This window comes from Ochotona princeps, chromosome 2 (assembly GCF_030435755.1).
Source record: "Ochotona princeps isolate mOchPri1 chromosome 2, mOchPri1.hap1, whole genome shotgun sequence".
Lineage (NCBI taxonomy): Eukaryota > Metazoa > Chordata > Mammalia > Lagomorpha > Ochotonidae > Ochotona > Ochotona princeps.
Genome location: NC_080833.1, coordinates 71,175,473 through 71,192,706, shown reverse-complemented (window position 1 = coordinate 71,192,706; position 17,234 = coordinate 71,175,473). Strand labels below are relative to the sequence as shown.

At 38.7% G+C, this 17,234-nt stretch overlaps 1 protein-coding gene and 1 long non-coding RNA gene across 4 annotated transcripts in view; both read right to left on the bottom strand.

Moving 5' to 3' along the window:
• SPATA1 (spermatogenesis associated 1) overlaps positions 1–17,234 on the bottom strand; it is a 52,135-nt gene that overhangs the window by 22,756 nt on the left and 12,145 nt on the right. For all 3 annotated transcript variants that reach the window (XM_058658703.1, XM_058658700.1, XM_058658698.1), the window contains 4 exons: positions 15,818–15,924; positions 14,571–14,688; positions 4,284–4,337; positions 3,961–4,189 (listed from right to left, as the gene is read on the bottom strand). In XM_058658703.1, the coding sequence (XP_058514686.1) occupies positions 3,961–4,189; positions 4,284–4,337; positions 14,571–14,688; positions 15,818–15,924 (508 nt within the window). The remainder of the gene's footprint in view (positions 1–3,960; positions 4,190–4,283; positions 4,338–14,570; positions 14,689–15,817; positions 15,925–17,234) is intronic.
• On the bottom strand, positions 13,508–14,542 carry LOC131478541 (uncharacterized). The gene is made up of 2 exons (XR_009244543.1): positions 14,059–14,542; positions 13,508–13,711 (listed from the first exon to the last, which is right to left on the bottom strand). It is a non-coding gene; the product is annotated as an uncharacterized LOC131478541 (long non-coding RNA).

Below are 17,234 nucleotides of genomic sequence, written 5' to 3'. Positions count from 1 at the left end.
AGAGGAGAATGGAATGACATATTCCAGATTCTAAAAGCAAAAAACTGTAGGCCCAGAATTATGTACCCAGCAAAGCCTTACTTTGTCTTTGAAAATGAAATAAATTTCTTCCAAAGCAAAGAAAAGTAAAAAGAATATGCCTCTTCCAAACCTGCCCTACAAAGGATACTTAAAGATGTTCTCTTGACAGAGAAAAGGAATAGCACCCACCAAAACCAAAAGCAAAAGTGAAGAATATCCCAGTAAAATAACAATAGAAGACTAAATCAAACAACACATTACTAAAATGACAGGACCAAATTACCATCTGTTCATATTAACCATGAATGTAAAAGGCTTAAACCCATCAACCAAATATCATAGATTAGTAGACTAGATCAAAAAACAAACCCCATCTATCTGTTGTCTATAGAAAGAAATGGATTTTGATGTTTTTGTTTTTATTTTCAGTTTTTCAAAACTTTTTTTCTCAAATTCTTCACTAAATCATAGGTCATACAGTAGCATCATTTTCTTCAAAAAGGTGCTTCATTTTTCATTTTCCTGGGAACACATCAGTTATTCAGCATGTTATTTAACTTCATGGTACTGTAAATTTCTCTTTCTTCATGTTGTTGATTTTGTTTGTGGCTTTTAATGGAATATATAACTGTTTAATGGAGACTATCATCCAGATGTGAGGATGCAATGCAGTATGCATCTGTACTTCCAGACCAAAGATGGACTCCCAATTAAAATGTTGAATTTATCTTTACAATAGGATGCTGGATTGTCTGTCATTGTTCATGCCTGCAATAATGGACTCGTGACTGTTCATGAAGAACTATATTATTATATAATGTATGGGAAATCAGTTGGGGAAGGAAGGGTTTTGGGGAGAGGGTCAGGGAAATCCCAGAGCCTACGGAACTGTATTATAAAATAATGATAATGAAAAATGGGGAAAAAAGAAAAAAATACCATAGTCAAGAAAAAAAGGTAGATCAGTTGAAAGTCCAATCAGTAGCACCTCAGGAAGAGGTTTAGCCTACTATGCCATAGTACCACTCCCCCTCTTTCAACGTCACATAATTTTAATGGATATAGAATTCTGGCTGGGAGATTCTAGTACGTATTGGTGGTGTTCTTTGGCTATTTTAAGTGTTTCAATGCACTCTTCTCTGTCTCATGGTTTTTTATATAATTTTATTATAAAACAAAATATTAATTTCTATTCCTGCTCACCTATAATCAAAAGCCTCTGTCTTTTAAGCAATCCCAAGCTGTTTTATGTTTGTGTGTATGTGTGTTTACCTCTGATTTGCTTCAAACTGAAGACACCATGACTAGATGAAATAAATTTGGTACTTAGTTTCCTTTGTAAAAAGTAAAAATAAAAAATAAAATAAAATGCAATATTACATGTGACAACACAGCTGAATACAACACATCCTCCACCTACCTACCTACCTAACATTAAAACAAAACAAAGCCATACGTTAAAATGTATGTAAGATGGTTGTAAAAGTATAAAGAAAAACATGAAAATAAAAATAATTTTCCACAAAAGTAATATCGTAGTTATCATTATTGGAGAAGGAAGAGAATGTGGCCAGAGGGAAAAATGAGGTTAAAAAGTTTTCTAAGAAGAAAAACAGATAACAAGCGGCAGTTAAACTTTAAAAAAAAGGAAACAGGACAAATCAGTAAAACTGCATTTAGAAAAGTGTTGTTCATAGCACCATTCATAACAGTAAGTAAGTTAACACAGGGTCGGGAGAGAAAATGTAACAAAAGGAATTTGACAATGATGAATGCAGTATCTATGATACAGACATTTTTTAAAGAATATTTTTTTCTTAAGATTTACTTATTTGAAAGGCAGAGTTACAAAGAGAAAAAGTGAGGCAGAAAGAGATATCTTCTATCTACTGATTCATTTCCCAAAATGCCAAAGAAGTCAAGGCAAGGCTAGGCCAAAGTCAGGCTCCTGGAACTCCATCTGGGTCTCCCATTGGGGTGGCACGAGCCTGGTACATGGGCCATCTTCTTCTGCTTTCCCAGGCACATTAGCAAGTGACGGATTAAAAGCAGAGCAGCCTGAGCTGAAACTGGCACTCAATACTGTGCTACACTACTGCCCCCACCCCACCAAACTAAAGATTTATTTTTAAATTTTACTTTTATTTGAAAGTTAGAGATACAGAGGGAGAGAGAGAGGGAGAGACCAAAAAAGAATTTCCATCTATCTTGATGGTTGCAATGGTCAGGGCTAGGACAGCCCTGGAGCTTCTTCTGGGTCTCTCACATGAGCAGTAGGGGCCAAACACTTGTCTATCTTCAGCTGCTTTTCCCGGGCTGTTAGTGGCGAGCAGGATCAAAGTGGAGCACCTGGGATACAAACTGGCGCTCATATGGGATGACAGCATCACAGGTGGCAACTTTACCTACTGTGCCAAAATGCAGGCCACAAAAATAAAAGCACTATTAAAGGAGTTTGTGTACATTCTTAACTTTGAAAAACTAAAAAAAATTATATATACACAAATTACATATAACAATAGGAAACAGTAACTAGAGAAATATATATGAAAATACTAACAGAAGCTATTTCTGGGTGATAGAAGTATTGCTAATTTTTATTTTCTTCTTTATATTTATTGAGCATAAAGTAAGAGTGTAATTTATACTTACTAATCAGAAAATAATATCTTCCCACTAAAATAATTTTTGAGTAAACACCAATAAATTATTAGCATTTAAAATATTTTCATGGAATTAACAGAATTTAAAACATCTGCCAATTTTTTTTTTTTTTTTGGCAGAGATTTTGTACAAATAGTATAACCTGGGGATTTAGCCAATAGCCCAACAAGTGATATATGACACTGCTTGCTACTTCATGTAAGGCAACTGCTCATCTCTTTACCCCTTGATCTTGTACTGTACAGGAATGTTGGGATTCCACTCAGCATTTTTGATTCCAGGTGTTTTTCCTTCTAGCTCCTTTATTCCTCAAAACAGAATCATGGGAAGACACAGAAAATAAAGAATCTTGCTGAGCATCCCACTGGTGTTAAGTAAAAAATAATGAATATTAATGTGCCTAAGATTAAAGAAAGTGCTAAATTTGGAAAATCACTGGGAGAAGCTTAAAGCTAGAACACAAAACATAACCAGGTAAGAACTAGCATATTTGACAGCTCTAAAAGATATTGTCAATCATTTCAAGTGGATTCACTTAATTTACAGAAGTTTAAATCATATGAAAATCCTTAAAAACATGTGGGAAATTCACATTATTAAAATTATGCATATAGTTAAAACTTTTATGACCAAACATAAATTTACTTTTTACTTGTATCTTTTCATTAATTTTTCTGAAATATTATCACATATCTGCTTTTTCTTCAGCTTATTTCCTTATGTAATATAAAAAGTTCAGTTGACTTTTACTGATTTTTAGAGTATAATCAGCTTCACTTATACATTTATAAACTTAATTTTAATAATTTAAAAATTATCTAATTTTTAAAAATAACGTTACACTAAATTGATTTGTGTAATCAGATAAAAATCTAAAATTTCTTGGAGATACACATATCCCCAAACATTAAGTTGTTTTCCTTCATTTCACACCATTTTCTTTGATATGATTCTCTGGCCTCCAAATAAAACTAAATTCTTATATAGTAAACACTTTATTTTTCCACTATATCCTTAATTTTATCTGAAACCTTTTATTTTAAGAGCAGTAAAGGTGATAGTTTGTTATAACTATTTTGATTTTCTTTTTAAGTACTTAAATTGTTTTGTTTTCCTATCTAGAAAAGCTTATTTTTAAAAATCTCCAAACGGAACTGTTGCTTTGTTTTTCTTTTGCCTCTATTTGTAAAGCTAGGTTTGCCCAGAATGTCCTTACAGACTTGACTGGTAAAATGTAGTGTAATAATCTTTTTTTTCTAGACTAGTACAATTCACCTTCTTCCTGATTCTTGTTAAGAAGTTCTTTCAAAGTGTTTTCTAACAAACTGGGATCTCTTCCAGATTCTTCTTTTGACAAAGTTATACTAACTGGTCTGAGAACTGTTCCATCAACCTCAGCAACATCATTATTACTCTGCCGCTCATCTACAGTAACTGTTGATGCTGAATATACATTTCCTAAATGGTCCATTATAGGAAGCAAATACAATTCTGGTTGAAGAGCCTAAAACATACAGGAAATTTTGAGAATTAGTTTTAAAATAAAAAACTGGAGTTTAAAAATTAGCATCATAATTTTAAAATATCACATTACATACATATGGAGGAGCAAATGATTTGAGTTTCAGTTCTGATTCTTGTTTTTCCTTTACCTAGAAATAAATAAATGAGAAAAAAAGCTTTTGTAGCAATTTTGCAATTAGTTTTACCTCCACATTTCTGCAGAATGCATATTTCTGTGGTATATTATGGCTAGATTCATTGCATCAACATCGTAGAAATTCTATGTCTTCTAATAATAATCATTATAGATATCACTTTTATGAACCCACTATGTGCCAGACATAACTTTAAGTACTTTATTACATTAGTTAAGCCTTATGATTTCATGTGATCAGTACTAATACTATCCCCGCTTTACAAAGAGGCACAGAGAAGTACTTACCTCAGATTGTTTTACTAGAGTTTATACACTGACTCAAAAACAGATAGTCTGACTTCAGGATCCAACCTTACAGACCTTATTTTCCACCCATTCATCTCATAGAGTTATTTATTTATTTTATTTATTTTTAATTAATTAATTAATTCATTCATTCATTTAAACAAATACTGAGGGAATACTATGTGTCAGACAGTGTTCACCTGATGGGGGTGGGGATGTAAAAGTAAACAAGGCAAAGTCCCCGCCCTCAGAAAGCTTACATTCTACTCAGGGGAGAAGGTATTAGACAAAGAAATAAATGTGATTTGGGACTGTGAAATGTATTTTATGAAACTAAAACAGGGTGTAGTAACAGAGAAAACCTTGGAGAAAAAAACATCAGGTGGTCAAGGAAGGCCTTTTGGAAAAGGTAACACTTGAGCTAAGATTTAAATTAAGAAAAGCAACAGCCAGCTATCCAATCATGAAAGAGAAGTGATTTGCCAGGAAGGTGCATCGGTCATATATAACAAATGAAGACCAAGCCCGGCACAGTAGCCTAGCAGTTAAAGTTCGCAACTTGCTCGCACCAGGATCTGGGTTGGGGGCTACAGTTCTAATCCTTGAGCCCCGCTTCCCATCCAGCTTTTTGCTTGCGGTCTGGGAAAGTAGTTGAGGACAGCTCAAAGCCTTGGGACCCTGCACCCACATGGGAGACCCTAAAGAGGCTCTAGGTTCCTGGCTTTGGATTCGTGTAGCTCCAGCCATTGCGGCTGCTTGAGGTATGAATCAATGGACAGATCTTCCTCTCTTTCTCTCCTCCTCTCTGTATATCTGACCTTCTAATAAAAATATTAAAAATAAATCTTTTTTTTAAAAAAAGATTTATTCATTTTATTACAGCCAGATATACACAGAGGAGGAGAGACAGAGAGGAAGATCTTCCGTCCGATGATTCACTCCCCAAGTGAGCCGCAACGGGCCGATGCGCGCCAATCCAAAGCCGGGAACCTGGAACCTCCTCCAGGTCTCCCATGCGGGTGCAGTGTCCCAATGCATTGGGCCGTCCTCAACTGCTTTCCCAGGCCACAGGTAGAGAGCTGGATGGGAAGTGGAGCTGCTGGGATTAGAACCAGCACCCATATGGGATCCTGGCACGTTCAAGGCGAGGACTTTAGCCGCCAGGCCACGGCGCCTTCCGAAGGCTGATTATTAAGTTGATAATTTTATATGATCCTCAAATGATGCTATACATATCTAAATGATCCTCAGCGGTACAACTGTTTCCCAGTGCTGCTCCAGGGGATAAACTTAAGCAACCTCTTAGATTTCATCTATTATTTCTTTTTTTAGGTCCTATAATGAAGTGACAAAAAATCTTCCTTTGGTCTTCATTTCTTTTTTTAAAAAAGATTTATTTTTTTTGGCCCGGCGGCATGGCCTAGCGGCTAAAGTCCTCGCCTTGAACGCCCCGGGATCCCATATGGGCACCGGTTCTAATCCCCGCAGCTCCACTTCCCATCCAGCTCCCTGCTTGTGGCCTGGGAAAGCAGTCGAGCATGGAAAAAGTTAAAAAAAAAATCAGCCTGATATAGGGGAAATTCAAGGTTGTTGAATAAGGAACAACCAGTAACTTAAGCTGCTTTGGGATATGAAAAAATCAAAGGAAGGACTATATTTCTAGAGATGTGAACAATGGAAATATTTGATGGCAAAGGAGCCAAAACAAACAATTCCAGGTTACAGAAGCAGAAAAGACAGAGACTGCTGTAGTCAACCCCTTTATCTGTAGGCCTCCATGTTACCATGATATGGTAGAAAAAGACTGCCTCCTGCCAGCTTCCAGTAGTTTCAGCTGAGAGGGAATTCCACAGTCACCTACTGCTGATTTCTACTTCAGCCCAGGGAGATGACTGATGTCTGAGCAATGGCTGGATTTAGAACAGGGAAGCTGACTTGCATCCATTTCCTCCCCTGTTCCTACAGAGCAAAGTACTCAGCTGGGGAAAGTCACAGAGCCCAACTCTCTTTGCTTCTACCACCATCATAGAACCAGGGCAATGTGTGGGTCAAAGGATGGACTTCCTGCACCCTGCAACTCTGAGAGTTTTGGGCATTAAGCCCAGAGCCATGATCAAGTACTCTGAGAATAATGGAGACTCAACTTAAGCAGCCCATTACAAAATCTACTCCCACCCTGGGAGATCTGGGCAATGGCTCCACTGTACCTGAAATACCCAGACTTTAATAATCTGTTCTAAATTTCCTGCTACCACTGGAAGCTACCAAGTGGGCACAAGGAAAAACCTGCCTGCATTCTACCTGTTTGAACTAACATTCTCCAGATTAAAGTCTCCTTTATACCTTATAGTCATCCTGTAGGGCTGCAAGAGGGGTCAATTTGTATTCTCCAGTCCTAGGGCTAGAGCTGTTCATATGATAAGCCATAGCACCAGCTGGACTATCCCAGCAGGATGTGGGAAGGATCCATCCATAGCCACAATACTAGAAGCACAGCAATTGTGTCACAAGCCCTGGCATTACTCAAGTTTGCCAGTAGGACAAGGGGACAAAGATCTTTGTCACCCTTAGCACCAAGAAGAAGGCCCAGGGCCCAGTGCAGTAGCCTAATGGCTAACGTCCTCATCTTGTATGCTCCAGGATCTCATATGGGCACCAATTTGTGTCCTGGCAACCCCACTTCCCATCCAGCTCTCTGCTTGTCTGGGAAAGTAGTTGAGGACAGCCCAAAGCCTTGGAACCCTGCACCCGCATGGGAGACCCTAAAGAGACTCTGGGTTCCTGGCTTTGGATTCATGTAGCTCCAGCCGTTGTGGCTGCTTGGGGTGTGAATCAATGGGCAGAAGATCTTCCTCTCTGTCTCTCCTCCTCTCTGTATATCTGATTTAACAATAATAAATAAATCTTAAAAAAATAAAAAAGAACACAAGGCCCTAGCTATAACATACACCAGAGGGACTGACACTGGGATATCTGTGGCCTAAAAGCCAAGGAAACCCTCATTCATCTCAATTCCCACAAACTGCAAAAGACTAGGCCCCTGTGTTAATTACAGACACAGCTGACATTAAGACAAAAGAAATCACTCAGAGACTACACTCCTGGACTTACCTAGAGCCCAAACCAAAGCAATCAATCAAACGATATCCAGAATCCCAGCTTAACCAAAGAGTGAAAAAGCTTTACAATGAAGTTTATCAATCTTGGATGAAAAATCATCAAGGACATACAAACACACAATGGAAAAATATTCCTTGTTCATGGATTGGAAGAATCAGTATTATTAAAATGTCTATACTGCCTAAAGCAATCTACATATTCAATGAAGTCTCTATTAAAATAGCAATGGAATTCTTTACAGAATTTGAAAAAAGGATAAATTATATGTGTTTTAAGTGGGAAAATTATATACATAAAATTTATATGTGATCACAAAAGACCAGATAGCCAAAGAGATTCCAAACCAAGAAAGAAATTAAGCTAGAAGCAGCACAATGACTTATTTTCAAACATACTACAAAGCAACAGCAATTAAATCAGCATGGTACTGGCATAAAAACGGATACACAGATCAGTGGACTAAATTAGACAACCCAGGAATTAATCCATATGCATACAACCAACTGATTTTTGACAAAAGTGCTCAGACCATACAGTGGAATAAGAATAATCTCTTCAACAAATGGTGCTGGCAAAACTGAATGTATATCTGAAGAAGAACGAAATTAGATCCATACCTCTCACCATATAAAAAACGAACTCAAGATGGAAAAAAGATACAAGTCTAAGACCTGAGTCTATGAAATTGCTGGAAGAAAACATAGGTGAACCACTCCTAGACATTGGTGCTGGGAACAACTTCTTGGATATGACCCTTAAAGCACAGGCAGCAAAAATAAATGGGAATACAACAAATTCAGAAGCTTTTGCACATCAAAGAAAGCAATCAATAGAGTGAAAGAAGACATCTTGGGCCCTGCGGCATGGCCTAGTGGCTAAAGTCCTTGCCTTGAACGCACCAGGATCCCATATGGGCACCGGTTCTAATCCCTGCAGCTCCACTTCACATCCAGCTCCCTGCTTGTGGCCTGCGAAAGCAGTCGAGGACGGCCCAAAGCTTTGGGACCCTGCACCTGTGTAGGAGACCTGGAAGAAGTTCCTGGTTCCTGGCTTCGGATTGGCGCGCACCGGCCATTGCAGCTCATTTGGGGAGTGAATCATTGGACAGAAGATCTTCCCCTCTGTCTCTCCTCCTCTCTGTATATCTGACTTTGTAATAAAAAATAAATAAATCTTTAAAAAAAAGAGTAGACATCTAACAATGTAAATAAAAATTTGCAAAGCATCTATCTGACCCAAAGTTAATATCCTGAATATACCGGGGACTTAAAAACTCAACAACAACAACAAAACCAACAGCAAAGACTACTCCACTTGTGATCCCTGCTAATGGTCTGAAAAAGCAGTAGGGGATGGTCCAAGTGAGTGGGCTTCTGCCACCCCTGTGGGAGATCAAGTGAAGCTCCTAGTTTCTGGCTTTAGCCTGGCTGAGCTCTGGCCATTATGGCCATCTGTATAGGGTACCAGGGTATGGAAGATTTCTGTTTTGTTCACTCTCTCTGTGTCTCTACTCACTCCCCCTCCAGACACACACCACCAACAACCATACATCTATATTGATCTCTCCTTCTCTGTAACTCTAACTTTCAACATAAATATTTTCTTAAACAAAAAATTTCAACATCATTAATCATCAACGAAATGCAATTCAAATGAGATCACAGTGAGACATCATCTCATCCCAGTTAGAATGGCAAACCCAAGCAAATATGTGGAGAAAGGGGACTCTCACACATTGCTGCTGATAAAAACATAAATTTCTTCAGCCACCATGAAAAATAGTGTGGCAATTCCTCAGAAAACTAGAAAAAGAATGAGCGCATGATCTAGCAATCCCACTGCTTGATATATATATCCAACAAAAATGACATCAGGATGTTGAAGAGACACTAACATTCACATGTTTTTGCAGCACTATTCACAACAGCCAAGACATAAAATCAGCCTTTATGTCCACTGGTAGATGAATAAAGAAAATGTGAATATATACACAATGGAATGCTATCCAGCCATAAAAGAGTGGAATTCTGTCATGTGTAGCAACAAAGATGGAAGTGGAGGATGCTGTGCTCACTTTGGCAGCACAAATACTAAAGTTGGATGTGGAGGATATTATGCACAGTGAGGAGGCCATGGCAATGGTAGGGGTTGGGGCAGGGGTTTGAATGTTCCCAAGATGCAAAAATGACATTTGACCTGGGGCAATGGGTGTGCACATTATTCTAGCCTAATAATTACACATTGTGTACATGTTTTTAAATGCCACACTATACCATATAAATATGTACAATTAAAAATAAAATTCAATCCACCTCCAACAGAAAAAGCTTTTCTCACTCTTAAACCTTGAAAAACATCAAATATTTATCTTTGTCTTTAAAGAAATATTTATTTAGTTATTTGAATGCAGAGAGAGACAGAGACACCTTGCTTCACTCCCCAAATGGCTACAACTGGGGCTGGGCCACACTGAAGCCACAGGCCAGGAAATCCAACCTGATCTCCCATGTGCAGTGAGAGGGGCCCCAAGTACGAATGACATCATACACTACCTTCACAGGCACATTAACTGGGTATTTAAATGTTGTGTTTTAGAGTTAGTCTTTGCCATTACACTGAATGTTCCATAAGGCAGGATCTAATACAGTTCTTTTTTTCTGATTTTATATATAGAGCATCATTTATACATGTATTAAAAAATAAGGATTTTCCTTAGAAACTGATATAAATTACCTTCAAGGTACCTGCCAATCTGGGACTCTTGCTGATATTATGAATTCACATATCATGAAAAAGAAAAAATGAAAGCTGTTTCTATTCCTTCCTGTGTGAAGAAATTAACTTGACCAGAAAAAAAATACTTTAGCATATAAAAACAGAATCCTAATAACCAAAATTTCCTCAAGGTCAACTGCTGATTGAAGAATTCCACATAGGGGCCACCTCCTATGATGTCAACATCCCATATGGGAACCAGTTCAAGACCTGGTTGCTCCACTTTCAATCCAGCCCCCTGCTAATGTGCCTTGTGAAGCAGCAGCAGAAGGTAGGCCAAGTCCTTGGGTTTCTGCACCCATGTGGGAGAGCTGAAAGAAATTCCTGATTTCTGGTTTCAGCCTGGTTCTGCTTTGTTTGTTGTACCCATTTGGAGTGTGAACCACTGGATGGAAGGAAGTCTCTGTTTCTTCCCCTCTCTTTGTAATTCTGCCTTTCCAATAAATAAACAAATCTTAAAGAAAAAAATCCACAAAGCAAATTAAGGTAATTGGGGGGGGGGGAAATGATTATTTTTGTGCACTGCCACTTATTTTTTATTTATTCAATGAACATTTAAATACCCCTGCTGCAAACTATTATTAATACAATGGCAAATAAAATAAAGTAACTGTCCAAAAGGAACTATAACATAATCATAGAGTGATATGCTAGCAAATAATTACATAAGTAAATACATAGTTGTGGCATACTAACTAGGGTAAAACAATAGATTGGGGTTTTTCAAAATTTATTCATTAATTACATTGTATTACGTGACACAGTTTCATAGGTACTGGGATTCTCCCCACCCCTCCCCAAACCCTCCCCCCATGGTGGATTCCTCCACCTTGTTGCATCACCACAGCTCAAGTTCATTTGGGATTCCCTCACTGCAAGCATATAACAAACATATAGTCCAGTGTCCTATTGTTCAGTCAAGTTCAACACCTTCTTAGGTATACCCCCTCTGGTTTGAAGGCAGAGCAGCAGAGTATCATCCCGCTCAGTTAAAAGCTCCAACATACCATCAGCAACAATCCAGGTACAATGAGGCTGGTAAAGAGTCCACTGACTGACATAGTCCATCATAGAGTCTCCCCTTGTCCAGTTTTTCGCTGTCAACATATAGCTGAGGTGGTTGGTTGATCTACTCAATCTTCCATCTTTTCTTGGTTAATGTTCTGATTCCTCCATTTTGATTGAAGGGATCCCCAAAGAAACTTTGAGGTGTTCCCAGATCAGGTTCCTATATGTATTAGCAAGCACAGTGCCTGCCTCAGTCCATCACCCGATCAGCTGGTGGTTGCAACCACTGGGTTGGTTCTATTCTCAGCCCCGACCTCCACTGGAACCAATGAGTATTGCAGTCCATCCGTGGCTCTGCCCATCACACACTCACCCTCAACTAAACCAGTGGGAAGTGTGCTGGTTGGGTACTGTGTTCCTAACAGACACAGGAAGTCTCGCCTTGGCATTTTGTGTTTTGTACTGTTTTTATCACAACCAAACCTGGCCAGACCCCCACACAGCTCCAGCGCTTGGACTTGCCAGTGGATGACGCGAACTGACTCAGCCAGGTCCGCCCTCAACCCGAGCCAGATGTATGCCAGTGGGACACTTTCCATATCCTCTTCTGGGTTGTTTACCTCCATGCTTCCTGCATTTATTTGTAGGGTCAGTGTCCTGTCAGAGGAGCTGTTCAGATTCCTCCATCAGACCCCTCCTGGTGTCAGGTTTCGCGCATACCAGCAGGTCCATGGGCCAGCACCACTCATTCTATCTCTTGCCCCAGCAGGAGCAGCGGCCGTTCTTAACTGGTCTTCAACCCATTCTGGTTCCTGCTGTTGAAAATTTCAGCCCAGCCACGGCTCGTTCATATCCACATATAGCTCATATATGGCTCAGTTGGGGTTGAAACCTAACCAAGTCCGTCCCACATCTACCCTGGTCCTCTGCAGCACCAAACTGTGCTGCGGTCTAACCTGGCACGTGCGGCTTGTCCCAGTCCACACTTATGCCAAGGGAGACTACAACTGCGACCCGACCAGAATGCAGCCCCCTTCCAGCTCCTGCTCCCATTAGTGGGAAACTCCACCCAGCCAGGGCCTCCCCCTAGCTCCCCAACCAGGCCAGTTCCCGGCCAGTATTAAGCATGACAGTGGTTGCTCTGAGTCAGCTTAGCACATCCCATAGCCTGTCGCACCTCCTGCCTTGTCTCCAACGGCCCTCCTAAGCCATCCAGTGGGGTCAGAGTTCCCACGGGATTTGGCCCACACGTCCCTGACACCTTCTACCCCCGGGTATGGTTTTCGAATGCCAGTCAATGTCATGATCCTGCCTACTGTGACCCCTCTGCTGATCCATCATTCTGTTAGGCAATGGGGACATCCTGCTGCACAAGTCCAGATTATGGCTCTTGAATGAACTGGTGTTCGGTAATCTGCATTATACAGTGATTACAGGTTCTTCAGAGGAAGATCTAGTGCCATTGAGAATCTTTAGGACTCGTTCACGTCCCCAAAGCATTGTGGGTTCATGATGGAGCTATCCAAGCAGCATATCAAAGACCCAAAATTTGAGAACACCCCGGCCGGGTGGCCAGCAGGCGGAGCCTGGTGCCAAATGGCGCACTGGCCGCCCGGGAGCTGCTCACCACAGGTACGTGGTAGCAGGCCCGTGTGTCCCAGGCTTGAGGCGTGGCCATCTCAAGGCCCCTGGCAGGCAGCAAGGTGGCTGCCTGCCAGAGGTTCAACTCCTTAGGCCCCAGTCCCACCCTTCCTGGCTCCCCCCAGCTCCAGCCACATGGCGAGCAGTAGGGGAGGCCCAGACCCGCTACACAGACCCCCGGGACTCACCCAAAAAAGGGTAGTCGCCGAGGCTCCGGCAAGTAATAGATTGGGTTTTAAAGAGTGTAAATATGGAAAATATCTACCAAAGAATAAACCCTAAATAGACATGAAAAAAACAGAAACTTAGGATTTTTTTTTTAATTTAAACTTATTTATTTTTATTGGAAAGTCAGATTTACAGAGAGAAGGAGAGACAGACAGAAAGATCTTCTGTCTGCTGGTTCACTCCCCAAGTGGCTGCAATGGCCAGACCAGAGCTGATCCAAAGCAAAGAGCCAGGAGCTTCTTTCCATGTGGATGCAGGCTCCCAAGACTTTAGGCCATCTTCTACTGCTTTCCCAGGCCAACCAGGGAGCTGGAAGGGAAGTGGAGCAGCTGGGATACCGGTGCCCATATAGGATCTTGATCCATGCAAGGCAAGGACTTTACCCACTAGATTACCACACTAGGCCTGAAACCTGGGATTCTAATGGCATGCTAGGTTGAAATTTTCAGCCAAACAACTATCTCTTTTGAAGATCTTGTTGCCAGATCATAGAAAATACCAATAGAAGTGTTTAAAACAGATATACACGGACACAAAAAATATGTTGGGAGTATAAACATTTTAATACCAAATGAGGCATTATGATCCAAGCAATGATAACCCCATTTTTTTCACCAGGAAATTGTCACTTTAATTTTTAAGTGTCTATTACTTACATGACCACATTTTATTATTCTATTTATTTATTTCATTTGAGAAGGGAAGTTAGAAAGAGCTCACATCCACTGTTCCATTCACCAATTGTCCCATACAGCCAGGAAGCTGAAGAGATGGATTCTCACTGTGAGTCTCCTATGTGGGTATAGGAACTCAATTACTTGAGCAATCACAGCTTCCTCCCAGGTGCTGAGTTTGTAGGAAGGTTGAATCAGGAGCAAACTTGATATGGGATGCATGCATTCCAATAGGTAGGCCAAACACCTGCTCTTAGCACATTTTACATTGCTTTTCACATTCTCTCAAGGAAATTTATTTTAACTCCTGATGACATACCAATGAACCCATCTTTTTTGATCTAAATCCTTGACAGTATTTCCATTCCACCATGATTGAGATTACACATTCTACAGTATGTTAAGGAGCTCAGTTATTAAGCACTTAACATTAAAATATAATTTGATATGGTAAGCTTTTCTTTAATCAGAAGGAATAAATTAAGAAAACTCACCACAGCTAAATTATTTCCAATGCATTTCAGAAATAAGAATTTTTCTGCAACAGCATCTTCACCGAGAAACTCACCAAGACGTTCCCTCAGGGCTTGTAAAGTAAGGTGAGGAGATACTCTGAAATATCACAAAATTACCTTACAGTGTAAAACTAATAATCTTAGCTATCTCAAACATGAACACTGACTTAATGCATCTGACATAGCTTACCATATTTATATACTGCCTGGTAATTTGTAGGCTTTCAGTAATATTTTTAAGACAGGTACCTGAAAGTTTATCTTTTAAAATTATGCAAATGAAGTTTATGAATGAAGTGCAAGTGAAGTTATACTGAAAATATTTTTTCTACTTTGTTAACCAAACTCCAAATTTTACCATTAAAAGAGAATTTTGGTATGGAATTTATATCCGTGTGCGCGTGTATAGACACAGATATTTATTTTGGATTTTTGATAGGAGTAGCTAGTACTTAAAATTTCTGTAACGACCTCCTGGTATTCAATTGTGGTTAATGATCAATAACTGAGTCAAGATACTGCAGTGTATGTTGGCTCTTTATCACACTGCCCAGAGAACTCTCTGGACAAGGATGGATTCATGAACATATTTTGAAAGTAAGATTCCAGAAAAAGCAAAACAATTTAAGAGGGTAGTGGAATTCCAGTGACTGTAAATTGTGGGAAAATCAGCAACTTCTTCCATAAAATCCCTATGCAGAAACAGTTGTAGATAATCATATGCCATGTATCACCTGGTCATGTCTTTAAATCCCAAAGATAAACTTCAGTCATCCCAGCAATCAACTTCATTTGGTTCTCTGTGGATCAGTATTCTGATAAATAATGGAGTTCTTCTTCAGGGATCAATATTTATTGACCTGTACTAACTGCCATCAATGAAGCTACCAATACCATCAAAAAAATCATCTTTTGATGATTAAATTTTGTCTGCCTCTGTTTTTTTGCTCATTAGGGATACCTCATTCCTCAATGTCTACCACTTAGCATTCTCATGTTTTTGTTCTATGTTCCCGTAATTCTAGGGTCTAGTGAAGAATTATCTTATTTCATCAATAAATATTTGTTGAACACCTACTATGTGACAGAAACTGTTTCAAAGTATGGCATATTAGAATTAATTTGTTTAATCAACAGATATTTATTGCATTTTTTAATTTCCAGAGAACATTTTTCTCTAACAAAAAGGAATATTTCTCATATAATTATAGGACTAAAATACTTGCCTTATAAATCCAGCTGAAATGAATTTGTTAGCAACTTCTATTGAAATGGTATTTAGCTTATAGTTCCATGATCCTTCAGGGACATAAAAAACATGAAGTTCCACGAGCTGAATAAATTAAGAAGAATATCAGTAAAAATATTTTTGAAGTAGGGGAAAAAATCAATTGATGTGATATAAACTTTAAATTAAAAAATCGTAATGGAAATATACATGGAATACATACATCTCTCAAAACAAAGAAAAAAAAAAATAGAGCCACAGTACATTCTTGACCACTTCTGATACTGAGCACATTTTCCCTTAGGAACTTATCACAGCTGTGGCTCCTAAGTTACCTTCAAAACTTTTCACACATATTCTTTCTGTGGGCTGCAAAAAGAATGCTAGAGTGCATTCTTATCTCTATATCTTTGCCTCTTTCCTTTCCCTACCTATTCAGTTCCATTGGAGTGGAATCCTTACTCTTTGCATATTGTCTCCCTAGTACAGTTGTGATCACTGCAGCTCTCAGCGCCTGCAAAAGAGCTAGAACTATGGTTTAGGGGAGTATATTTGTTCCCCAGAATCCCAAAGAGAATCTATTCCTGTCCAGTGATGGGATAAGAAATGTTGGCTCTTACATAGGGCAAGTCTGTAAGTTCATACTTATTTATAACAACTTTCTGTCAATGTTTTGTTCTGCATTTAATTAAAATCTTTCTACATCTTAGAAACTTCTACAAATTTAAAATAAACTATCATTAATAATAATAATCTGTAGAAGAGATAAAGCTGATTTTTGAACTTAAGGCTTTATTTAAGCTGTTTTTTGAAGGTAAATTATTCCTATACCTTTGAGGATGAATTTTTAGTCAACAATTTAAAATGTTTGCATAGATAAGACTATGACATTTGCCACATGGTCATTGTATACTCTAGAGCATTTAAATGATTTTTCCCTGGTTATGCTATTCAGTATCTGTAAAATCATAACAAGTTTGAAATAGATATGATTTTATCTTGAAGGAAATGCATGAATATTTTACAGGAGAAAATATTTCCTGAACTGAAATTCATACATTTATTTCTAAAAATATGTTTATTAATGTTTTTTTTTTTACAAAATAATAAAGTAGCTAAGATATTGAAAAAGCTAAAAGTGCTCATAGTATTAAGATCAAATGCTGCATTTATACAGAACTGTATTATATTCTTAATTTCATGGTTCAGTGGCATAAATGCAATAATATTTTCATTAAGATCATGATTGAGTTTAAAATACATTAAATGACATAATAATAAAATATGCATGCATATTTTTCTTTTTGCCTTACACTTTAAATGGCTATCCAGGCACTATTGGTTCCTGTCTCTATTTAAGTTGTTGATACCTTATTCATAAATAATTACTTGCACTAATTTTAATTTTTAAAAAT